We start from the raw sequence: 27,945 nt of genomic DNA, 5'->3' as shown, positions 1-27,945 counted from the left end.
AATCGATCGTACTTAATGTATAAATTATAATATATAGGTATAGGTGTAGTGAGTTTTCAAATAATAAATAATGATGATTATAAAAAATTAATATTTAAGGTTAAACCTTAACATCAAAAATATATTATACACAATAATAATATATAGGTTAGGTATTATACACAATCGTCGCCGTGAGGGTAGTTAAATAGGAAATTAAATTGGGGGAGGGGGAGAAATGGTTTTCCCGAAGGAGTTATTGAAAAATGGCAGTCTTCTCCTTGAACGCAATTTTACGCTTGGACATCTCGTCCTCTGATCGTTTTTTCTCTTCTATTTCCTGTCGTAGTTCGTACTCGAACCGGTTCGCTATGCCTTGATACTCGATCTGCAAATATGTGCGGAACGCATTTTAGCATAACAGTAACAAACAATAATATCAATTATAATCAAATATAAATAGTTAATTGTGTACGCAAAACTGTTCGATCGTTTTATATACCTTGGCCTCGAAAAACTCTTTGGCGCCGATCACGCCGACTTCGTCAACGTTGATTTCCGTCAGTCGAGCCAGCTCGTTGAGGCCGCAGTCCAGGGGCAACGAACCGTCGTACGCTTTGCGGTAGATCAGCAAAAACTGTACACAAACATGAAACAATTATGACATAATAATCGATATATGTTTTTATTTACACAAAATTGTACGCAGTAAGTAGGTTAAGCTGTGTAACATAACATAGCTGTTGGAATATTGCTCGTCTAATACGGAACTTTGATGAAAATAAAATAAGTTTTGCTATATTACCTTTAATTTGCATTTTACCTACGTAAGTAATTCTATAGATGTAATTATTTATCTTTATTTATAGAGCGATAATTATACAAAGCTATAAACACTCGCAATACAATTCTATGTCGTGAAATTGTCTCCAAAAAATCGGCTTAAAGATGTATACATATAAATTATAAATATATACGATGTTCTTTTTTTTCTTAATATTCAACCATGTGCTCATTGCATGTCTTAATTTTAAAATTTTATTTCTTGAGAATTATTAAAATCATAATTTAACATGAATTCTCTTAGCTCGCACTTGCAGAACATGGGCCCCTATTATGTCAAAGAATGAAGGGATTGCATATTTAGATTACAGGTCTTGAGTATTTTTATTAGTAAATTAACAAAAATTAAACAAACCATAATGATGGCCTGTGCATTTTGTGAACAATTAATCGATTTTGGATATAATTTTAATTTTTAAGTTTGTATTGATTTAGTTTTTATGAAAATATGTACGGTTTATTGTATACACACGTAATATTATATTATATATTATGTTGCTTTGACTCCGTGTTAGTATCAGGTATGCGTGGAACAAATAAAAGAAATAAAATTAATTATATTTTAATTTTTATTTTTTTTTATCACTCTCATCAGATAATGTTAACTTTAATACTACGCAATGTCATAATACATAAATGTTATCCCAATAGAACTCAAACAAGCTGCATCCGCGGAGAAAGTCTTATAAAACCTCCAAATTTCATAAACTCTTATATATATACATCGCATTTATTAGATAGAAAGGTAGTTACTATGCACTATACAATTGTTACGATAGATCATTATTGTTGTCTCGTCATAGAGAAGAGAATTACAACATTTATGCATAAAATAAACATGGTATAAAAAAAGAAACAAACGCATTTATACACCTAACTGGCTATCTATAGACATTTATGTATAGACAGAAATTATTCATATAAAAGTATGTTACGTAATAGGTAATGTTTTATGTGTTATTTTACTAGGTTTTTAATTTCAAATAAAATACTACTTTTTTCTTCGTTTTAAATTATTAACAGAAAACAAAATATTTATTTTATAATGTAATATAGACAATATGGGAAAGCTTATAGTTTATACAGACAAAAATTTTAAAATAATAATGTATTGTGTGTATAGAATAGAGAATTTAACATTTTAGCGTGGTTACTGGTTAGAGTTTTATTAAATTATTTGTGTTTATTTTTCAAACGCATATTATTAATACTTTATATAATATAATTATTATTATAAAAACGTGTCGAGTGTCCGACAGTATTATATTATTTACAGATACCGTTTTATTACAGACGTGCCCACGGCTGGTAACGTCTTTTGTCCATGTTATAGTGCTTATAGTATCCGAAAACAGACCAGCTAAGCTTCCTTATAAAATATCGTTCTAACTTATAGCAAATGATTATATTTTCTAAAAACTTCAATTTATGGAATCGTTTAAAACTTAAATGTTGTACAAGTACATTTATTATACTCTTTAGTCTCTTTATTAAAATATTAAAATATACATAAAAATATAATATGCAAGCATAGTTGTTAAATTTGAGAAGTTTCATAATAAATAATACACGAGTATATTATATTTCTTAATAAATCGACATTTTTATATTTAATACAATCATTTTTTGGTAGTTATGTATCTTTGAAATATTTTAAATGCTAACATAAATAGTAATGCTCACTAAGTAATTACTTATAAATATATGTGTATATTATATAGGTGTATATACATACTTCTCGAAAACTTATCTTATCGTCACCGTCTTCGTCCACTTCCTTGATCATGGCTTTGAGTGCCAGGTGAGTTTGAGGAACACCCAGCTTTTCCATCATCCGTTTCAACTCTCCCAAGTCTAAGTATCCATCTTTACCGGTATCGAATCTAAAAAAAAGTTGAGAAACGTCTTTTAATACCAATAAATTATGGCAATGTATATATTTACAATATACCAAAATGTATAAAAAAAATTAGATAATCGTAGACATTATAGCTAATTCGTAAATACTTTTATTTATTTTTAATATTTTAATTTTTGTCTTCCAAGAATTAAATGTGAACATTTTTTTTTTTTTGTATTGTTTTTTCAAGCGCCCTCTTTGCCATCAATTAATGATGCGGTCTAGTTACACCAATGATTATTATAATGATTATTCTTTAGTACAAGTAGAATACGAATACGCAATGGCAATTAATATCTATCTTACTATGATTTTCGTTATAATTGTGATTTACTGTCCACTTTATTTATTTATAATCATTTGATAATCGTTTTTTTTTAATAAATTGTTATCGTGAAAAAAAAAACTAAACAATTACACGTATTTTTTTGGAAACTTAATATTATTGTTACTGAATAGAAAAAAAACAACAAAATTTGCTATGAAACGGCTATACATAATAATTAATCTGATTTATGAATTTGAAGTAAGCGTATTTTTTCCGTTAACTGTGAAGCACGATGGTCGATGAGCTACTGTCTATTATGCACCAAATAACAAAATACAATATACCTGCAGGTACGTTCATGGGTGCTTTTACTTATTAATATTGATCATATACTAAGATTATCAAAATAAGGTCAGATAAGAAATAATAACAAATTTGCAATCATAGCGACCATATAAAAAATAAAAATTATTAGATCTTAGGTTAACATTTACCAAACCTTTTCATAAATTCGAGTAAAATAAAATATACAACTAATAATAAATATGAGCATTCGATTAATATTTAGGCACCCCAAGTAACATTATCTTTGAATAAAAAATAATAATAAAAATGGTAAGAGTAATACCTTTATCATTTAAGAAAACACATCAAACATATTTATTTAGTCCATCATATCGTTCGTAAAATTAATTGAATTGTGAAATCAATATCGGAAATGTGATATATTTTATTTTTGAACATGATATGATAATCAATAATTATTAACATTCGTACATTATAAGAAAAATTTCCAAAGTTTTGTATATCAATTTTTTTTTTTTTTATTGTATAATAATGTACCTCTCTCATACAGTCTAACTAGTCTATAATTACATATTGTGTACACAACAATATATATAGAAATCGATTTTAACGACTTTTTGCAATGAACCCGGAAAATCCGTCATTATAACTATTAACTAGTACCAGTTTGTAAGTTGCATAACAAATAAAATATATACATTCATCATTCATTTGCGACTATTGTTGATCAATAAATATTACTGAAATAATAAGAATATTAACAATGAAAAAATCATTTATACCTAAATGTCAAGTAAAAAATGTATTTATATCATTAGTCATTACCTATAATATGTGCACTTTGATATTATAGGTGCCTAATTCCTACTTATTATTTAAAAATTATCTATTGTGTTTATTTTTGAATGCGAGTTTGAACGCTGTTTCTCGTTTTGATACTGTTATCAAATATATTATAACGTCACCTTAAAAACAAATTTTTATTTAAATGTTCATATTGTTTACACCTTCTATTCAGACATAATACTGGCGATCGCGAAACAATGACTACAATAAAATTGGGCCGTGATTATGATAATATCTTTATCGTCGTGAAATCTGTTTCGTAAACATAACGCAATACGTTAAAAAACTGCGCAATAATCAATGTTAAACAATGGTACAAGTATATTTTCGGGACAGTATGCACATAATATTCGAACGTTTTTACTTTTTTTCAGTGTCTAAAACTTCAGTGCATTCGCTAAACCCCATTTCTTTTGCTGTATATTATTATACTATATTTCATCGTTATACGCGATTAATAAAAATATAATAATAATAACAATAATAACTATCTCATCCGTCTCAGGTTATTGCACCAAAAACAATCTCTCTGCTGCCACGTTGAGTGGCCGTAAAAGATAAAAAAAAAAATCAAGCATATATTATTATACCCGGTAGTTTGGAAGTTTATAATTATTTATGTTATGTTGTTGTTACTTGTTACTATATTGTATAATCTGATATCGTAAATTCCGTAATGTCGATTTCTCAGCTTCAATAAATGGTATATTATACAATCCTGTCAAATATTTAATTTTTATACAAAATATACAAAAAAAATGTAGTCTAATAATTAATAGCGTCGTTTAAAGCAGCGATTTCCAACGAGGGTGGTACCAAACTATTCTCTAGTGGGTTTTTTAATTTTGAAAATTTTGAAAACCTAAAAAGAGTGTTGAGTAAAAAAAAAATTAGGGAACACTGGTTTAAACTTTTGAAGGATTTTGAAATCAATTATACTCGTAAAATATATTTAATAAAAATAATATATTACACCACTATTACAGATTGATCAATATACCACCTATAATATTCATCAGTCATCATTAATCATCAAACTATATACAGACGTTGTTAGTTTTAACTTTTAATATTATTAGTACCTAGTACCTACCTTTATCATGCTGACAACATATAGGCGTGCGCATGGGGCGAACCAATCTTTTTTAGGGTATAATAAAATCTCAACCAGTTACTAATAATGAATTAATACATTTGTGGCTAAGTTATATGAAAACAAACAATTACATAAAATCATTTAATGGATTTTTCTCTGTACTACAACTTATTCAGTTTAATTATTCAAATCGTTCCTGCAAATTTTCTAGATTTACAACAGTAAAAAATAATTAAGGAGTACTATACATCAAGATCGACTTAATAGTTAATTATTAATGTTAACTGAACGATAACTAGCAACTAGTATCAATAATCGACATGGTCATTGACGAATTCAAAATATTATGGGAAATAGGAGAATTCATTTATAATTATTTAACTAAAATTATCACACAATTAAGTTTTTTTTTTTTTTTTTGAGTATTGTGTTTTGTTCTTTTTATGTGTAATTGTCATTTCATCATTTTATTTTTAACTTCAAAACGTATGTCTATAAATTAGCACATTGATGTTGTGTACTCATACAACTTGAATCTATTTACAGTTTTTAATTTACAATAAATTAGAATGTACATTAATATGTTAAAAAAAATAAAATAAATTAGGGGCACTGTCCAAATATTGGGGCATTAATTGTTATATAAATATAAATATTTTTATGAATGACTAATATACTTTTAAAGAACCCCAAAATCTAGATAACTTTTTTTTTCGAGAACCTCTTTATAAGAACCTAGCTGCAGTAATAACCAATATGTTTTGTAGATGCAGATACATACAGTAATTATAGCATAGTTTAATTATTCCTATGAGTAATTAAAGTGTTATTCGTACATAAACGTTTTGAATACTAGGTATATAACTGTATATGGTTTAGTTAAACTCTATTATTACACTGCAGTTATTGAAATTTAGTATATTATTATCAGTACTTATACCAATAACTATAATCATCAATAAATAATAATAAATTATTATTAATATTATTAGCTAAGTTTATCAATCTATAATATTTTAAATACATTTTATCTCACAAAATTGCTGACAAGATGATTGTTTCTTATAATAACAGAGTAAATTAACGACTATTTTAACAGTTTCAAATGTATAATACACTTTATTAAATCATAAATTATATTATATTAAATAGTATTATTATTTGTTTCATTATAAATAAGATATAATAATATTATAAATATTATATAGCTATTGCTTATATCACAGTTTTTTATTGTAATTAAAATATTCTATTATAAGAGTATATACCTAAGTGTAATACATTATAATTTAAATATGGCTATAGAAGAAAAAAAAGGATGTCGCCGTCAGCTGTTGCGATCAAAACACAGATTCGAGCTTTAAAAAACCAAAAAATAATGTGAGTGAATGAATAATAATTTTCAGTGTGTATCATATATGTGTATTTTGATATCGAAAACTGTAATGTGCGTGTATATAATATATTATTATGATTGCAGGTGTGCGTACGATTATAGCACATTACACTTTTTATATTATATAGGTAGCTTAATGTACTGTCTTCTATACATATAGGATGTATATCTCACCGTTTCAGCTTTCAAGATCACACCCGCCGATGGTTAAAAATAGAAATAAATAGAAATCTATCGATAACCACAAACGGAAGACACCACAAATATTGTATAATATACATGTTATACATTTAGAACGTAGGTATAAAATTGCTCAATTTGCGAGAAACTCGGGTCCTTTACAAGTTTTGAAAAAAAATAAAAATGTTTGCTGCATATACTGTATTTGTTTAAGAACGATGCTGTTATGCAATGATCAAGCTTATAATTCAATATATTCGTATTTTTTTTTTTTTCTAAATCAGCTGTGAAATAAAAATGTTACGGAAAATGATCACAGCTATGCAATATATGCAGGATAAGTCTTTCTTATATATTGCTACAACAGTGCTTTTTTATCCAAGAGTATAAATGTTTACCTTGGAATATCAGTTATTGTTATGGTTGAATTTTTTTTCTTTTAAGCAATTATGATTCGTAGTCTTACCGTTAAAAATAAATTTTATCGGTAAACGTCATCCAACTTCTGGCAACATTGCCATAATGATACAAGTATTTTATGATATATGTTTTCAATTCTATGTAATATATATAATATATATATGATATATTTGTGTCATATTATTTTATATTTTTATCGGTTTTTAATCTTGATCAGTCACGTGCTACCTCTTCAGTGAGAAAAGAATAATAAATTGATGGACAATATAATTTATTGTTAGAAAAAAAATGTATAGATGAATATAGAACTTGTTTGTACACGTAATGATGAATAGAAACATTAAAGATTTTTAAACATGTAATAACAGTGATAAATGATTATCACTTGTTTTTAATAATTAAAAAATCATAAAAAAAGATTGTTGAACACGTCATGTACGTTTTAAGCTATATTATTCTATTTAATCACTATGATTTCAAATAAAAAAATAAAAATTACATCTGATATTTTGCAGAATTCAAAACGAGTGAACTATTAGGTTAGTACATATTATATTTATTATTTATTATAAATTATATAATACCTACTACCTTTAATACTATACTTACATTTTGTATAAAAGAACTAAAATTCCAACTTATAATGGACAAAATTATATTATATAGTTTTAACTTGAACGATTGCTACTACTTAACTCTAATTTAAAGTATAAAATATTATAACCTAGTTTCAAAATCAATAGAATAGACAGGTAGCTGCTAGAAGATAATTTATAACATTATGATTTTTTTTGTTGTTCAAAAAAATATCAAAGTCATAAAAATCAATTATATAATTAATTTTGTTTTACGAAAACAATGATCGTGATCAGATCAGTTATCGGTTATGTCAGTTATGTGATTGTAAATAGAATATTTATATAAAGTCTAAATATTTTAAACACGAATAAGTTTCAAACCTACAATATTCAATAATATTTGGTTGTTTATTTAAGTAAAACATATTTCGATGTTAAACCAAGTCACATTTTTATACTTTAATATTTTATTTTTAAATAAGACAAATATTTACTCTTTATATCATACATAGTTTTTCTTTGATAAATGATAATTGTATATCAATTTTTTTATCTGTTAAATCAGTATATGCAAGACCGATACTATTTGGTATTTGTTTATATATTTGCATATAAATCACGTATAACTTGGTTAATGTCAAAACATTAATTCAAGATAAAATATCTACAAACATTTTAAAGAAGGCAGCTATAGATCTACCGTGCTTAAAATAAATTATTAATCGCATATGTTTATTCTGCATAGTAACCTATAAGAAAATATGATAAAGTATCCAAGTGTATGATGTGCGTCAATGTTTTAATAAATATTTTTTTAAATTGCATAAATACAGTGTAGCATATGTGTATTGTGTATGAGCAATATTATGAACGTAATAATAACATAAATTGACTATAGGTATTAACATTTATAAATATTAAAGCTTAGCCATAAGGTAACTAACTGTAAAATCTGATCACCTTACTTAATTATTTTTATAATGATTATTGTATAATAAAAATTGTTTATTTTCATTAGATGAATCAAATATAATCATTTATTCTTTATATAAAAATGTTTACATAAATAGGAAGTGAGCGTCATATTTGTATTCTTCTCTAACTCGCGGACAACATGGATAAACATTAAACACATTAGCAAAAAATCATTTTTTTTTTTTTTTTATGATTTTTGAGTACTCGTAGAATAAAATTACCTACTACTTAACTTACATAAGATAATATTTTTTTACATTTTATATTTTATTATTACCTAATTGATTTTATGTTAAATTTTAGAAATAAAATATAGGTACCTAAATCTTATATAAATTGAAATGGTCATTAAATTGTTTTGAGACAATATTTAGACAAATCGATATCTCATACACATTTGGAAGAAATCTCTTTAATTTTTCTAATAAGTGATATTATTCTAAGATAACTCAAATAATTTAAAAAAAAATATTATATGAAAACGTTTTGTCTATGTTATGCGTGGGTCAGAGGGAGAAAATAAACTGGCGCTAATATTTTCTTAAAAACCAAAATATACCTACAATGTTTTACCTAAATGTTATCTTTATTTGTATGCAAGTCAAAAATATAATAAGTAGTAACAATATACTAAATACATATATATAGTTATAAATTATAACTTATAATATAGTCATTACTTACACAATAAATTAAATTACTTGTAATGGGATCATCTGACAACTGTCATTATTATAATTAGGTAATTTAATGACTAGCATCGATTTTTAGACTTTTAAAAATACACAATTTGTAGATATAATAAATATTAAATTGATTACTACTAGTTATACATTACTATTTATTCGGACTATTGTGTAAGGTTCTAAATTTTAATATTACTACATGTAATAAATATAATATGATTAATAGGCTATATAATGAAAATTTATTAAAATTTATTCAACCGATTCACATCCGTAGACGAATTAAATAATTCCGAGTAAATATATACAATTGATCAATAAAATAATTTCCTTTTTGTATATATTTAGTACATTTATAATAAATAATAGTATAATAATGTAAATATCAAAATATTATTTTATAATTTTGTCGTAAGATTTTAAAATAGGATTTGGTATGTATAATATAAACTATACGCGTGAGTATATGCTAAATATATGTAGTGAATACAAATCGTATTCTGATAAAAATCTGTATAGAAGACTCTTGTAAATATTATGCAGCTTTACTGTTAATACTTAATACCTACTATATATTCGCATATCCCACTCGTACAACATTTATAAAAGATCACAAGAAAATATTGAGCAATAATTTATATACAATATAATATACAAACACGCGCACACCTATACATACATCAACATTATATAAATATAATATGTTATTAAATTGATAATGAAATAAAAATGCATAACAGCTGGTATACATCGTATATAGCAGTGGCGTGGCGCTCTATTACGTTTTTAAGAGATGTTTTTTGTAAAACCTACACGTGAAACTGGAAATAAGGTTCGTCCTTTAAAGTAGGTAAGTGTATTTTGTAGTCGGACAAGTATATTATATTACGTAGGTATACACATATTAGCATAAATTTCCGTGTTTATATATTTTAACGAAAACACAATTAACAGGAAATTCGCTTTCAACGGTGAAATTAGTTAAAATAAATTGCAGTAATAACGTTTTGTTTCCAAGTTAACCTTCAATTTCCCTTCATTTAATCGTTTTAACGCGAAAATACGCGTTTAGTGTTCACATGATAATACTTTATACAGAGATTACAGAATATTCGTAATTCCGTAGAGGTTACATATTAGACGGCTTACGCAAAATACTTGTACCTACAATATAAACTCACGCAGTCACGTGTTTGCGCAAGAAATCAGCTGTAGCTGTATGCCTACTCACGATAAACTTAAAATACATATTAACTTATTGAATATTAGTAATAAAATTATAGTTAATATAAATATAGCCTACCACAGGTAAGTAATTCCACAGATATTTTAAAATTGGCAATTGAATAATTGTATTATCGAAGAGTTCATTTTATGAGATATTAATCATTTAGAAAAAAATAAATATATGATGTGAACTCGAAAAAACATATGATAATTAATTACAATAATTGATATTATTCATAATACTATTATAACACTATTCATCATACATTCATAATGGGAGACAATAGTGTTATTTAAGTACTTAAATACATATACATATTGAATGGGTCGGGCCAGTAGTTTTTTCAACGGATTTGAAGGTCAGGCGGAGGTGTTAAGATTAAATAAAGAATTAGTATAATTAATTATTGACGGGTCTGCAATTCATTTACCATACAATTTGATTTTGGATGAGTTTAACGCGTTGACCGCGAAAATACGAAATCCGCATATAGGTACAGAATAATATATTGCTTTAGATACACATATTAACCGACGGCTTTCGTCCCGAATCATTTCACACACGCTCCAGGAAAACAGTTTCCAAAGACGCGGGTTTTTCAAGAATTGTATTGTTTTTTATAATAAGTAAAAACTATTGTTTTCCTTTCACCCATTGTTCGCGGCAGTGGTGTTTTCACTACGCACAACAATATTGTTATTATATAATTAAATAAATATATACACTCGCGTACGACAGTAACACAAACGGTACACACACACATATATTTTCGCGCGTGAACAAACGAAAAAGCGCGAAATAAAATAGTATATAATTACTAAATACCTACGTATAATATAAAAATTTCATTATATCATATATATTATGCTCACATAACACATTAATACATTATTTTATTTTAATATACAATTCACAATCTTATACATATTATAACGTTTATGACTTGAGGGTATGAATATAAATTAAACGCCACTAATTAATATATAAATGTGTATATTATATATTATAAATTATTTATTAAAATTAAAGTATATAAATATCAGTAAAGTCTAGAATTTTAGAATATATAAATGACACATTTAACTAAATTTCATAGTTAGTAAAAATTTTTTTTTTAACTTTGTCTTAGATGCAATTATTGATGACACGGAGTTCAGCAGATACTAATACATAATAATATAATAATTTTATATTTTTATTTTATATTATAAACATGTTTCAGATTTAGCTTATAGGTCATAATTTTCATGATTTAATTTTTAATTTTAAAAATATTATAATAAGTGTTTAATACAGACAAACCAAAAAAAAAAAAAATATGTAATTAAATTACTTAAAATTATCTTACTTATAACATTTATTAACATATCTATGATTTTATACCATCAATAATAGTATTTATTTAAATAATATCACTGTTTTCAAGCATTTATATTTATTTATAAAATAAATCTAAGTCTATAATTAAATTAGAACTATTTTTCAAATGCTTATTTCACTTTTATCACGTTTAATTCAGATATTTTGTTTTTAACATATTTCGAACTTTTACGATATATTATAGGAGTTGTAGGTTTAACCGATATTAATTCGTACTTTTACCATGTCTAACAATTATTATATTTATAATACACATAAGTATCTATTGGCTATTATTTATACGAAATCGACTAAATAATATTTAAATAATTTATATTATTGTTCGTTGTATTACATTGTAACCGTACATACTTAAATATCTTAACAAGAGAAGAACAACTAAATGGCGACAATGACGTCACTCGCGTCATTCCGTTCAAATATACATATAGATTAGTGTATATATTATAACATATTATCTATATATATATACATACATATATTTTTAAATGTTTGTGTCATGTGTATGATTAATCATATTTTGTATTTGAGAGGTTAACTAATAATCAAGGTAAACCCGTATATCAATGCACGCGATATAATGAATAATAAATAATAGAATACGTATAATAATTATAATAAGTATATCATTATGACTTATGACTGTATCGATAAATTAGTTAAAATGTATCTACCCTTTCTGGTTTAAAGGGTTATCGTGTATAGTCCGATGACGCAGTATTAGCCGAACACCAAATCTACTTTACATATATTATACGTTATTTACATATTATACCCTACACAATATGGATTATTTTTATAGTTATACACAGGTAGCGAATACGTAAATCCACGCCCCCGCATCAAATGGAGCATTTTAAATACTACTGCGACTTATCGAACGACATTTTTTAATACTTCTAAATATTATATGTGATACTATATTGGGTTTTGTGTTTACGCCAAAATGTCGATTCGATCGACCTACATGAGCAAAAATTGGAGTAATGTATTTTGTTCCACAAAATAATCATATATGTATTACTTATAATATTATGATATAGCGATATGCTCTATGTATGATGAATCAAAAATCGATGGAATAATTATACATTTCAGTAAATACATCTGACACGTCATGTTTTTGTACGAGAGAGATGTAGTTTTAACTATATGAGCGATTTAAGTTCATACTATAAATTATACTTATACATATTATTGAATTAATTTATAAAAACCTGCTTGACACGTCATGCATATAATATTATGAATAGAAAAATCAATGACGTATAGCTACACTCTACACTATATATATTTGATGAGAAGGTGACTAAGACTTTTTAGATATTTGAAAACCATGAAAATAGATTCTACATATTTTATATAATAAAAGTATTTAAACATATTTTTGTCAATAAAAACACTGAATAATGGAATAGTAAAATAATATATTCTACTTAATGCATAAATATAATTAATATAGATAGTAGTACCTTCAACCAATATTTTGCACCATCATGTTTTATACCATTATGACGTTATCCTGCATTCCTGCATCAATTGTAATGTAGAAAAACGGAAAAAAGGCTCAGCGCCAATGTAATTAGTATCGATTTTATGTTAAACAATAATATAAAGTGATGATAAGACGATAGTTTATATATGGTAGTATTCGTTCGCGATAAATATTTACGATGTTTAAATTCGTAGGTATACTAAAACGAAATAAACAAATAACAATATTAATTTTCCCGACAAAAATAATAAATACGATAATATACTAATTACATCACTTCGACACACTGATTTTCACACACACTCGACGTGCCATTATACCTCCTTAGTACCTACGTAAATTGTACTTTTTATAATGACATGAATTAATAATCTATATAATGATATTCGATTATCCGTTTTAGCATTTTAAAAATACTAAAAATAATCGGAAGAAAACATTAAAAAGTGGTAAATATACAAAATAAAATTGTCAACAAAATTGTTCTTAATTTTTTTTTTTTTTTCTATATAAAAGAATTTTTAGATTTTTTTAATAATGCAAATTTTTTACTTTTTATTTAAATATGATAGTAAGTATTTAGATAAACTCTAGAATGTAAATACTGGAATCTAATAATTGCATAAAATGCCTTTGACATAAATTTTAAAAATAACTAAATTATTAGAAATGAGTAGAATAAATTTTCTGATATCATCGATGATACTAACCAATAACAAACCTACTATGTGAAAATCAAAATACATTTTTTCGTTTGCGTATTTGTATGCCCTATTGGAGTTAAATTGTTCATTTCTTTTATTATATAAACATACCTTAAAAAATACTTAAAAATCTAAATTAGCAAATAGCACTAAAAACTGTAAGTATGTATAAATTAGCAAAATAAAATTTCTTTTACATTAAGAAAGTATGAAACAAAGTTGTATCTTACTTTTGATGTTCTATGATTTACCAAAAAAAAATATTTAAGTACTATAGAACTTCCTATTATTTTTTTTTTTTTTTTTTTGGCTTTTACGGGCCATTTAGGTCCATTGCCGCAACAACCACTTCCTATTATAGCCCTACATATAAATTAAAATGACCAAAAATAATAAAAAATAGAATTTTTTTAAATTTTTGTTTTGTTTTAACTTCAAATTATATAAAAAAACATTTTAAAAATATTCCATATTTTTCAACATAATTAATGATAAAAATTAATAGAATTAGTATTGGTAATTAATAAGATATAATATTACACAGTGTATTAGCAACCGACAACATATGGTAATCGGTAGATACTTGTACAGGCATGCATATACAGATTACAGACATACTATAGAATATACCTATAGATTAAAATATTAAGTTCAAAATGCGCTATCAAAGGACTGGGTGGAAAATAAATAATTTTGTCCTATATCAAAATATGATTTACGAATTTAATTTAGCGATACGTTCAATGACTATCAAAGAATAACTATAATAATGTCATCAACGTATATAATGCTTATAAATTGACGAGTATCAAAAATTGTACGATTAATATATTTAATTGCTGATTAGTGTATACTGATTAGTAGGGCACGGATGTTGTAGTAGTAAAAAACTACTGAAATTGATTGCAGTATTGCACTAAAAAATACCGAAAATTGCACTTAAAATATTAAAAATTGCACTAAAAATTACAACGTTTTGTTATAATTTGTAGATGTTTTATTTTAATTCTACCAAAAAATATATTTTTTACATTTTATAATAATAAATATTAATTAATAATCTATACGTATTCTAAACATATTAAATATTTTAAATTTTAAACCTTATTGCATTGGACTATAAGTGTTTGTTTTAAATTTTCGAATTCGAACGCTCTTTGATTTGGAGCCAATAAGTTCTTATACCTCGAAAAACTTCGTTCTACGTCGGTTGATGTAAGTGGAGCATTTCTATATACTGGAAATATTTAAGTATTATCTTATCTATACGACTGTCGAGTTTCGAATATAGCTAAAATGGTTGTATAAATGATTAAATTCAACAAAATTGCAATAAAATTCCAAATATTCCAAAAATTGCAAAAAAATTGCACTTAAAACTTTTAGATTTGAATTCGTACTTACATGAAACGTATTTAAAACTTACTTAGCAATAAATTGGAAAGGTAGAAGAAAAGTTGCAAATGCAACAACATCCGTGCCCTACTGATTAGTGTAGTATAGTGTATACTATACTACACGATACATTGTATTTTAATAAAAGTATAAGCTATATACCAAATACAAATAGGCATATTGTATTTTACTATTTTACACTACGCGGCCTACTGAAAATAAAATGTTTAAACATTCAACAGAGATTTTTTCTTTAACAATTGTTTTTCTATTTTTCTCAATTCAAATAGTTTTTTTACATACTAGGGAAAATCACACCAAAAATATAGTAAATAATTTCCAAACTCCCACCACTGTAATCATTATTATCACAATAAAATATAATAAAAATGATAAAACGTATTATTAGTTTATTATCAAATATAAATGTGATTCGACTCGTGCGTAGAGGTACGCGCATTATCGCTATAGACTAGTCAATAGTCATATTATCATATAACATATTATACTCATATAGATATAGTATTATAGTTATATCGTAGTCTTATCGACACACTACTAACTTCTAACCTCCAACAAAACACGAAATCATCCATCACGGCATTACCAGCCATGAAGGTTATACATTTAGAAACTTCCAAACAATTTTTACTAGCTGAAAAAATAGATCTTTTTGGTAAAGTATCTATTTATATTATAATAATATTTGTATTATACTTATCGAATACAATATCTAAGTTTAAATATAATATTACAATATTATATTATTATTATTACAATATAACTTATGTGTAGTGCGTACAACAAATTTAATGTATAACATAATACGCATGCCCCCATAGCATAGCATTGTATATCTATAGACATATTATATGGTATAGTACCTATATAAATATAAACGATGTTGATCCCCCATCTGTATACATGGTTCCATATAATATATTAGACGAAGCAAAACACAAGCGTCTAAACGAGACGTTATCACACGAAGCCTTTCTCTCTCTCTCTCTCTCACTCTCTCACTCTTTCTCTCTCTCTACTTTTCTCCGCTGGAGTTAAACGAAAAAATTCTCATGGCATGCATTGTTGCAGTATACACATGTGCGCGTATATAGTGCATAATATTATATTATAAATTTAAGAGTTTCAAAAATAAAACGCAGTACGCATTAATATTATAATAACAATATAACGTGTGCGGCGGGTGACGACAATTACGTAGGCGTATCGATACACGAGTAAAATAGAACTTGCGATTAAAATAAGGCAGAAACTTGGTACATGAGACGAAGTTATTTAAGTGCTTATTTTTTTATTATTATTGCTATTTTTGGATTGGATCGATTTTTACAAATATACACGATTTCACAAGGCTTAAAATATTTTTTACAATATTTTCGTCAACACTATACTTGCATACATGTCATGTATCACACATAATGATTATAAGTGCAATAACCTCGACCAAAACGTATAATAATTCTCAATATATTAATATATTATTTATAAACGATAAAAAAATTATGTTTGATACCGTTTTCCTTTCTTTTTTTGTTTACAGACTAATAACTGTGGTTATATCAAATTAGGTGGTAATGTCATCGGTTAATGCATTGGTTAATGATCAAAATAATTACCGAGTTAAGTCTTTTTGTATAATAGTATAATACCAACTATATAGAAAAAACCATTCACGGCAGACGTAATGTCATAATATATACATTATTATATAGGTATACCGTATACACTATACAGTATACCTATTTATAGTATAATTTGAGTTTATAACACGAGTATATATTATAGGCATTGACATTATGAGAGATAACTAAGCGCGTGTCTATAACGGTCAATGGAGAAGACAGAAAAAATTTAAAAAGCACGATAGTCTTGCTATGGTAATCATAACTCGTAGGTAAGATAAATATTTTTTTTTAATTAAAAATAATATTGTATTGATAAAATAATCAAAAACATCTCACAAAATTAAACACAAAAACATGTTAGTTTGGCTAAAATATTTTAAATAAAAAGTATATTATATAAAGGTTAAAGGTGTTATATAAAATATTAAGAATCACTATTTTCACTTTTTCAATTTTTATTTATTTATTTACTAATGAAAATATCTTTATAAAATCTTATGTCCTCGGTTGATTTTACGTTTGAATATATATTATTCTTAAACGTATATATGTATATAATATATATATTGAAACTATAAGAAAAATAATTTGTTCTGACGTAAACAAAAACATTCACTTTATGATTAATTTCAACATCTGTCTATGTTCACCATTAGTCGAATAGTGGTTGACGTTATTGGTAAACAAAAATGTAATCAAGTTTAAGTATTAAGATTATCACATCTTAATAATTTCATAACGATGGTAAAATGTATTCAACATAAAATTGAAAAGTGTACGCAAATTTAACATTAAATTTATGAGAACTAGAAAAAGTGCAAAGATATGTTGATAAGACACGTTTTATAAAGAACCATTGAATAAAAATAAATAATACTAACGATTTCTTTCAGTAAAAATTGTTAACAAAGTTGAGCCTTTTATTGCATCAAATATTTTAGTCAAATATTTTTCCACGTAGTAAAATACTAAGCAAAGTAATTAAACAGTTATTAAGATAAAAAATAGTAATATTATGTTGTAAAATTCTAACGGTTAAATTTATTACTATAGTAGGTGATGTTTTTTTTTTTAACGCCATGACTTTTATTTTATTTTAAACCTAAAATACGTATTTAAAAAAAAAAAATTGCTGATATTACTTCGATTTGCTTCAATTTACAGCATAACAACTAACGCTGATTGTATATATTGTATTATGTATAAGTATTTTATTTTCTTATTTTTCAAATAGTTAATTAAAAACCTTCACTAATTAAATTTTAAACGCAGGTATCTAATGAAAGGTGTATAGGTGTATCGTGTATTTATTATTCATACTTTTGTTCTATACTACATAATAGTTATGGAAATTTAATTTAAGTATGCCATAGATAGAAATTGAACATCGAGGATGATTAAAAAACGCATAAAATTATTTTAAATTATCTAATGATTTCATGAATTGCGAGGAAATAAAAATGTAAGAAAAAAAAAATTTTTAAAAATATTTTACATGGTAAATGCATCAGAAAAATACGCACAAAAATTTAATATTAACAAACTATAGATAATTAATGTTATTATTATTTAAAAATTAAAACTGTTAAATTAAAGTACTAAATAGTATAATAGTGTATAAGATACTTATTAATACAATCTCATTAGTTACCTCAAATTACAAAGTGTTAAAATATCAAATATATATAATAAAAAAAAAACTTATGACCTTTTCACACACCGTAAAAAAAACGAGTTTAATATAGAACACATACATTGATATACGTGATTAATGATTATCATTACAGTTAGTACCTACAGACATACTAGGTATATTATAATTTATAATAATGATTTTTCGTACACCGTTTGTGTTGTCAAAAATGTTTATTATTGGTTTGTATCATGTGTGACAGAGCAAACTGTGCGTAAAGTAGTCGTAAATAATAATAACAATAATCGTGTTAAGACAATATTATGAAAAGAATATAAGACATAATATCACATGTTACAATGATTTTGATTTACAATTTAGAAAAAACTCAAACGGTAATCAGCTAACGGCAACTGTTCCGAAAAACCGTTCGAAAGTTATTTTCAAACTTCGACAACGCACCGCAATCGCAAAAACGATAACTTAAGTAATGACTAATGAGTAATGACTATCTCGATTCGCTGTTACGATACGAGCGGTAGATAAATATATCATATTTAATAACAAATAATAGTCCGTGTGAAGGTAATAATCATGGGCTTTTTCGACCGTCAACATTTGCGGACATCAAAGGCGAAGCGTTTACGTGAACAATAAAAATACATATAAATCGTTATCAATCACCACATCCCTTTACCGAAAAGGGGTGCGGAAGACAGAGAGAGGGTTAACACGCCCTCGCCCCAATAGAGACAGTACGACGTATAAATATATAATAACAATTATAATATCATGCTTACGCAATAATAAATGCGTGTAAGTATACACGCGAGTACTTAAATATACCTAACGTTATACGCATAACAGACATCGTCATGTATCATTATACCTGTACTCGCACCTGATCACGGACATCAATAAATTATTTTAACATCTGGGAAGAAATTATTGAACTCACTTTTTGAACGTCGCCTCGTATTCGTTGATCTGCTTGCGCGAGAATTCTTTGAACTCCAGGTACACATTTTTTGTGGACGGTCGCCTGTTGAACTGAGGCGGCACTGGTTTACCGTCTTCCAGCGCCTCGTTGATCTTCTGCCGGCGGTTGAGCACGGCCGACAGTTCGTCGCCGTCAGCGGACGAGGACCCCGACGAAACCGAAATGTTGTCCATCGCGAATCCTACAAACGAATTACGGGTTTAACGGCGACGAAAAGCTAGGTGTTGTCGGTCGTCCCGTAAAGCTTCTGCTTCAAGGCAAACGGAACCGCGTATTATGTAGTGTGTTCGGGTGCAATATTAGCGATGATCACGAAACGCAATGCAAAACGACGGTTCAAGACGTATTTTAATATTCACGGCGTCCGATGTTATGCGATTAAATTCGTTAAAATAATTATCGTAAAATCGTGAATGACGTGACGCGCACTGCTTAGATGTTGATCGTCCGACAGTCGTTCGCGGAGTATTCGCCGAGTGTGCGCCCGGGTAAATCGTTTTATTTTATCGGCATTCAGCGGCTCGGTCGCCGGCAGCGTGTGCGTGTGTGTTTGTGTGTGGTAGTGGTCCGCCGCTCGTTCGCCCCGTCACGGACGTTTTTGCGCCGCCGGTTGCTGTACGGCGATTTATGTGCGCGTGCGCGCATCGTGGCAGCGGCGACGTCTCGCGCGTTCAGTCGATACGGTTTTCTCGTACGCCCTCTGCTGCCGCCCCCGTCGTTAATGCCCAAGTCAAATTTTGAACTATTGCAAGAACGAACCGTTGTACAGTGTACATTACCACGTCAATACTCAATAATGATATTTATTTGTACGCACAATTAAATATTTTATATAATATATTATATAGGTAATGTTTAAATTGTATATATGTAGATTATTCATTATTATGTAACGCGCGAGCGATATCGATTATTGCCGCCCGTAAGACGCGCCGATAACCGATGGCGAGGTTTTTTACCGATACCTAGTTTTGCAAATACGGCACATTACACTATTAAATCACGCTATAGCGTGTTTTTGAACATATACGTTTAATGCATTGTTTGGACTCGGGGTGGTCCAGAAAGTCCTGATCGACATTGAACGTAAAACGTGTTATGTTGATGCTTATATGATTACTGACCATTATATTATGTATGTATATAAGTATATTCATTTGTTCGGTTAGTATCTCCCTCTGCAGCTGAGACTAGTTTAATTTAGAACATGTAACTATATGTCTATATAGTACTTACATAATATACCTAATGACATCGACATGCATTTAATTTATAAATACATTAAGCTGTTAAATATCGATTGGTAGTTTCCAGAACACCCTAAACTACATTGCGTAAACAATATGATGCGTACAACAAACAAACGTCGAAATACTATGTAAATATTTACATTTTTTAGTCGGTATACGAGTGGGTGGTCAAAGACTCGAATTTCATAACTTATTCTTAGTCATATAGGTGATCACTGATCCGTATAAGTTAATTGTGCATGATATTTTATTATTTAAATTAATCATCGATGTATGCAACCAGTGCCGGATCTAACATTTTTTTAACCCGGGGCAAAATATGAAATTGGCGCCCTTCTATATCAATAACCTTTTTTTTTTTACTTATTACATAATTAAAAATTTGCGCCCCTTTATGACTAGTATCTGGGGCACGTGCCCTGGATTGCCCCCCCTAGATCCGGTGCTGCGGTGCTGTATGCAATCTAAGTAACTGTGTATAGTTGATGCATTATTTTGAATTTCTGATTCGCAGAACTAATCTCCTGGTTAATATTTATTAATGTTTTCCAATTACCATTTATAAATACATTAAATGTATTATATTTAATACTTTAATTTCCATAAATTTCAACAAACAAAACTCTCCAATTCTTTATTGGAGTTATTTTGAATTTGTAAACTAGATTTTTACAACATTTTTATAACATCCAAATAAACCAAAACTACTTATTATAAATATAGTTAAACTTTTAAAAATGATTATATATTTTATTTCAATTTCATAATTTATTTAAAAAAGAATAATTATAATTAATAAGTATTAATTAATAATAATAATAAATAATAACCCAGTTTTTAATATTACTTATAAAAAGATTTTAAAAGTCGTTAACACGTGCATTGCAAATATTGTTACAATAGATAAAACAAACAAAAAATTAATATTGAATGAAATTATAAAATTATTTTATATGTTAATAGTTAGGTATAACTTAAAATATTTAAATTTTATGTTTTTTCTTTTTTTTATACATGATACTTGAAATATGTCTTTAATAGGTTTATTTGGAGTAGGTAGTTATAATACAACTATTATTTATAAAAATAATAAAACAACTTTCTGACAATTTAATAAAAATATCATGCACCAATAGAACTTAAATATCATACAAGTACTTCTGATTGTGTGATTGGAATCTGAAAAAAATATTTTTGCTTCATTAATAAAATGTCAATAGTACCTAAAGGTATATTATAACCTTATAGCCTATTAGTACCCATTGTCTACCAGTTTTAATTGCTCAATGGTATTACAAATATATAATTTTTTTATACGTTTATATGAAAATAAATCAAAAGTGTTATCGATTTATATGTTTAAATTTTTAATAACCACAAAATCCAAATTTTGTACCGTGTAACAAAAAAAAACTGAGAAAAAAATACAATACTCGCCTTAAACGTAGTAAAATATATTAATATCTATAGAAATAACTATTATTGATGAAGTCCATAAATGGTTTTTATACATAGTCTACACTATAATGGTATTAACAAGGCTGTCCATTCGTGTATATTCTTTTATTTTTTTTTTTTCTATATGATATGGCTATTCTGTGGCCTGGATATATCGAGAATAATCAAAAACATCATATAAGACATTTTTTTCAGATATTTCTATTTCTCAAACATATTTTTCTTATATTTTACATTATTTAATTGTTTTATTTTCATTCGCTACTCATATGCATTATACATGTATAAAATAAACACAGAAAACCGTATAATGGACATTGCAATTCGCAGGTAGGTCAGCGAAACCAGTACGAAAAAAACTACAGGGCGTTATAACATAGCCAGTTATCAATTTTTAAAATGCATACACCGTGACCGTGCCTAGAAATAAGGTTTTGAATTTTAACGGTCCATCGCACATAATATAGTCACCACTCGCCACGTTTACTCTGAAGTATATCATTATTATGCATCCATTTAAAGGATGGCTGGTTAGGTGGTAACTAGAAGTAACAATCTTAATTATTGCTATTATCTTAATAATACGGAGTGCAGTGCCTATATTATATGCAGTGACGCAGTGAAGGTTGTTTTTGAGACTTGTGCACCTCAACCATAATCGATTGGATTATAATTAGGAGGGATGGTCGAATACGTAAAACGTAAAACTGTAAATCTGACTCGATAGGTATACTAGATACTTTTATAACTATGGCCCATAGCCCATAATATAACTATCATATACTAAAATAAATTATATTATGCTTCTAAGTTCTAGCCTATTTATATAATTATAAGTAACTATAAATCTATATATACCTATATTCAGTATCAACAAAGTATTACATGTACAATGTACATAGCCCATTTAGTTCACATTTAACACACAAACCGTAGGCTTAACATTTTCGGAAGCATGATAATTTTGAAATTTTTATTATGTTTAAGTTTTATGCAATTACTGTAGTCTAAATGAGAGCGATTGTGTGCAACTTTGGCGCCAATGCTAGAAAACCGTACGCTATTTACGCGCTAAATATCCTGTTCGTATGTATTATAATAATTGTTTATGGAGTTCGCTCTACTTATATATTTATGTTATTTACCTACTGTGAAACAAAATTAATGAATTATAGAAAAACGTATCGTAATCAGTGCTTATTCTGCTTATATGCATGTATTGTCCTACACGAGGTGTATACATTATTCCATCGGTGCGCGGCGAACAAACGTTATATATTATACTATATGCATACTACACATAATGTTATATTTTCATACCTGACATACCTTATATGATATAAGAAAACTATTGAATTATACGTTTATATCTATAACCTACAACCTACTATACGTACAGTATATAATAATAATATATTTACTATGAAACGCAGACACATGTGTCACAAGGATGAATTTAAATATTTATTTTTACTAAGCCAATATGAGCACTTACAGTATAGTGAAATTCAAGTACATAGAACAAAATTTCAGCATGTATATATTATTATCATGTATTTCAATGCTCGCATATACGGATGATACACACACTGAGCTGCAATATCGAATTGCACTACAATCTCATCGGCACATATACTGGAATAAACAAGCGTTATGCGTATACGACATACATGATCTTTGAAGTAAAAAATAAGAATAATACCTAATACCTATTGCGAGATATATAAGTATATACGTTATATCTAATAGTAATATAATTAGTGATATTGTAACGTTACGCTTTGACATATTGTCTGGGGTGCAAACCGGAAGGTGTACCTACCATGCGTGGCATAGACACGTACAAGGAAACGTATATTTAATATTATGAATATCCGTGCACGGCTTGGCATCAAAGTGGGATTAGCTTTGTTGACAGACCCTGAAATTTCGAGTTAATAGATAAATATACTTTAAGCATATACATAATAACTGCCGCAACCGAAATTACACTGTAGGAAATTATGTTTGTTATCTTATATCCTAGGGACAACACGAAATGACGTTATATCAATTGTAAAAATATTAAACCAATATCAATTTATCAGATATTGCATGTTTGTCGTCACACGGCGGTAACTCCACAAAAAATAACACTCCGTTGAATAAGAAGAACAGTTTGTCGGTTTTTAAAAAAGAGCACATGCATGTATAGAATATAAAACACCACCGTGAAATAAACGCAATTGTTTTTTATTATACCCATATAAAAAATAAAATATTGATTATAATATTATACAGATTTAACTGATTTAAGGGAAAAGCGCCTTTAAAAAATGATTATTGGCCGTTTTAACCGAAACCTCATGGAACGGGTGTCATCTCACGTCACGTTTTAGGCAAATGCGAATAAAAAAACCGGCTATAGAATCTAGACGTCGAATATCGGCTCGTCTTACCCGCCAACGCGGTCGTGTCATCATCAAAAATCTTAAGACTATGGTCACATTTCAATAGCGGTTAGTAGTATGTAGGTGATGAGAAAATGCTTACCAAAAAGATAGTACTAATCTTATGATAAAAATATCTCTAAAACTATATGTTTAGTTATTATAAAATTATTGTTTCAGGAATAAAACTAATCATAGTATAATACACTAAGATTCATAATTTTAATATACCTACTTGTATATATATAGTACATTAGTATCTATTGGTTATATATGTGGTTTATTAAATTAAAATTATCTATTAGATATACAAATAGTTTAAAATGTAAACTACTCCAAATAATTTTTTTAAAACGTGTAAGGTATAAAAAAAATGTATTTAACTGAGCAAATTTCAAATCAAAACTTTTAGTTAATAGCACAACTTACAGACCTAGGTAGTTAGAATTTATGTTTTCATAAAGATTATAGTTATTGCAAAGTAAATAGGTATACAATATAATTTGTAATATTACGATTGTATATACGTTAAAATAAAAATGAGCTAATTAAACCCTTTCTATGAACTTATGTATTACACTCAGAATTCCATTTTATTCGACAAACATGTTGAAATCAATACAATATAGTCTATAGTTATAGAACATAATAATTAATAATATTATACTACTGTTTATTTCTAAGCGTTTAACTTATAAACTATTATAATTTATAAATGTATTCTTTAAACGGTTTGTTGTTTTAGGTTAGAAGTAAATAATTTATCATCAAATTGCTTAGGTACTTATGTACTATTATAACACCTATTAATACCTGCTGTACTATTATTTATTAAATAAAACGTGCACAATAATATAATCATTTTAAAACCTATTTATACTTTATAGCACATATTTAAATGTATAAGAACTATATTATGTCTATATTGCCTATACCATATAAATTATAAAAATATTATGATGGCAAAGTCCAAAGATGTTAAGTAGCCTATAGGTATATCTTTAACAGTTTAATTAGTATGTAAGTATGTCGTTATGTCGTATGCACTGCACAATGTTCATATATTTTATGACCAAAATAACATGGTATATTAGTGCAGTTGTAAGTTGTTGTTATTAAAATAGGTAGATTGACTAACTATTACTTTCTCAAATTATTGACAAATGAAAATTCAAATATTGAGGAAAAAAATATAAGTTTTAATTAGAAGTTCATAAAAAATATCTTTTTATATCTTAGATTTTAAAATTAAATACATGATTCTGTTTAGATTTTCCAAGCTAAATTTTAAAAAAAATTCTACCTACTGGAATATCAAGTTAAGTTTTTACAAACCTTTGAAGTTTAGGTATATTATCAAGTATAATATTTATTTGTAAAATAATTGTTTCTCTTCAAACAATTTTAGTTGTTATTCAAAAACAAATAACCATAGATACTAAAGATTTTTACTGAATATTTAAATACGAATACTATCATTTTCTATACTTGGTGTAATTTTAAAAATGTTTTAACTCATTTTAAGTTATTTATAGCCGACAATTTAAATTAAATTTTTTTAGTTTTATTTCTATACTTAATTAAATGTCAATAGTAAAATTTTCACTCAATCAAAGTGCTTTCAAATATTATGCGAATTCCTACATAAGTTGTCGTTACGTAGATGAGTTATAAGTTATTACTAATAACTAATAATATTTAAAATATACAAACACATTTTATTTTTATAAGCATTTAGAGTTCAGTTTTTTTTTTTTTAAATCGCCAAACTCATAAAAATTTGCTAATTGTTTTATAGTTGAAAATGTATAAAATATGCAATTTGTATAACTAACTAAAGTTTGAAGATTTAATACTAAGTTCTTCATAAGTAGTTTATACAGAAATCAAAAAATCTAAAAAATATTTAAGCAGTAAGCACTATTTATTTTTATTGACAATTTAGATTTAAATTTAGACGAAATTACATGTCCTAATGATCAATGATGTTCATTATTTTTTATAGTGCGTAAACATTATTTGTAAGGATATAAAGCTTTTAAGTAAATTATTATATTTTATACCTACACAAAACGATATTTTTGAATGAAATGTTTTGGATAAAAATTAATTCCACCTACTATTTTACTTTTATAGTAAAATTAATTAATTTATCTAATAACAGTATCAAAAAAATATATACTTAAGTGATATAGATTATAGACTGTTAAACTGTCCCCGTTCAAAATCGTTTTTCGTGTACAAAGGTACACTTAAACCAGTGGAACCTATATCATTGTATTCAAATTTAATAGGTACATCAATCAGAGAGATCTACTAGATAGATACCATACAACAGAGCTGTATACTCACTTATCCTTTTTTAATTTATTCTGTAATTAGTAGTGATGGGCAACGATATCGATATCGTGACAAATTATCGACATCGATATTATTTTGTATTGTACGATATATCGTTATATCGAAAATAATATTTTTCAAGAAAAATACATGGTATTTACTATTTAGTATTTACTATTTGTAGGTTTTAAGCTATAATAAATAATAATAGGTGTCAGCTGATAACGTTTGGTGTACACTACGCGTGTTCCAGTGAAATGTCAATTATTGTACACTATTAATAATTCATTATAATGTTATCTAAAAAGGAAACAGGTTTTTTTTATATTGCCAACAATGTTATAACTTTTATTGAATATTATATTTAGCTGGCTTTTAAGAGGAATACGGTATAGTACCACACTACCACTGGATATTCCATAATTCACAGCAGTGCCGTAACTAGAGGTTGGCGACATGGGCGCTTGCCAAGGGCGCAGTAAAATAAGGGGCGCGCTTTGAGTTAAATTAAAAT

At 26.8% G+C, this 27,945-nt stretch overlaps 1 protein-coding gene across 1 annotated transcript; it reads right to left on the bottom strand.

The window, feature by feature from the left end:
* Positions 1-87: 87 nt before the first annotated feature.
* Positions 88-20,510, bottom strand: LOC112603716 (EF-hand domain-containing protein D2 homolog). The gene is made up of 4 exons (XM_025352429.1): positions 19,913-20,510; positions 2,558-2,705; positions 482-616; positions 88-367 (listed from the first exon to the last, which is right to left on the bottom strand). Exons 1-4 carry the CDS (start codon positions 20,125-20,127, stop codon positions 236-238), a joined length of 630 nt encoding a protein of 209 aa, XP_025208214.1. The 5' UTR covers positions 20,128-20,510; the 3' UTR covers positions 88-235.
* Between the last annotated feature and the right edge of the window lie 7,435 nt (positions 20,511-27,945).

Source organism: Melanaphis sacchari, unplaced genomic scaffold (genome assembly GCF_002803265.2).
Source record: "Melanaphis sacchari strain LSU unplaced genomic scaffold, SCAv2.0 Contig10_pilon_pilon, whole genome shotgun sequence".
Taxonomy (NCBI): Eukaryota; Metazoa; Arthropoda; class Insecta; order Hemiptera; family Aphididae; genus Melanaphis; species Melanaphis sacchari.
Note: the sequence above shows the minus strand (reverse complement) of the source record. Positions and strands in the feature narration are given on the sequence as shown.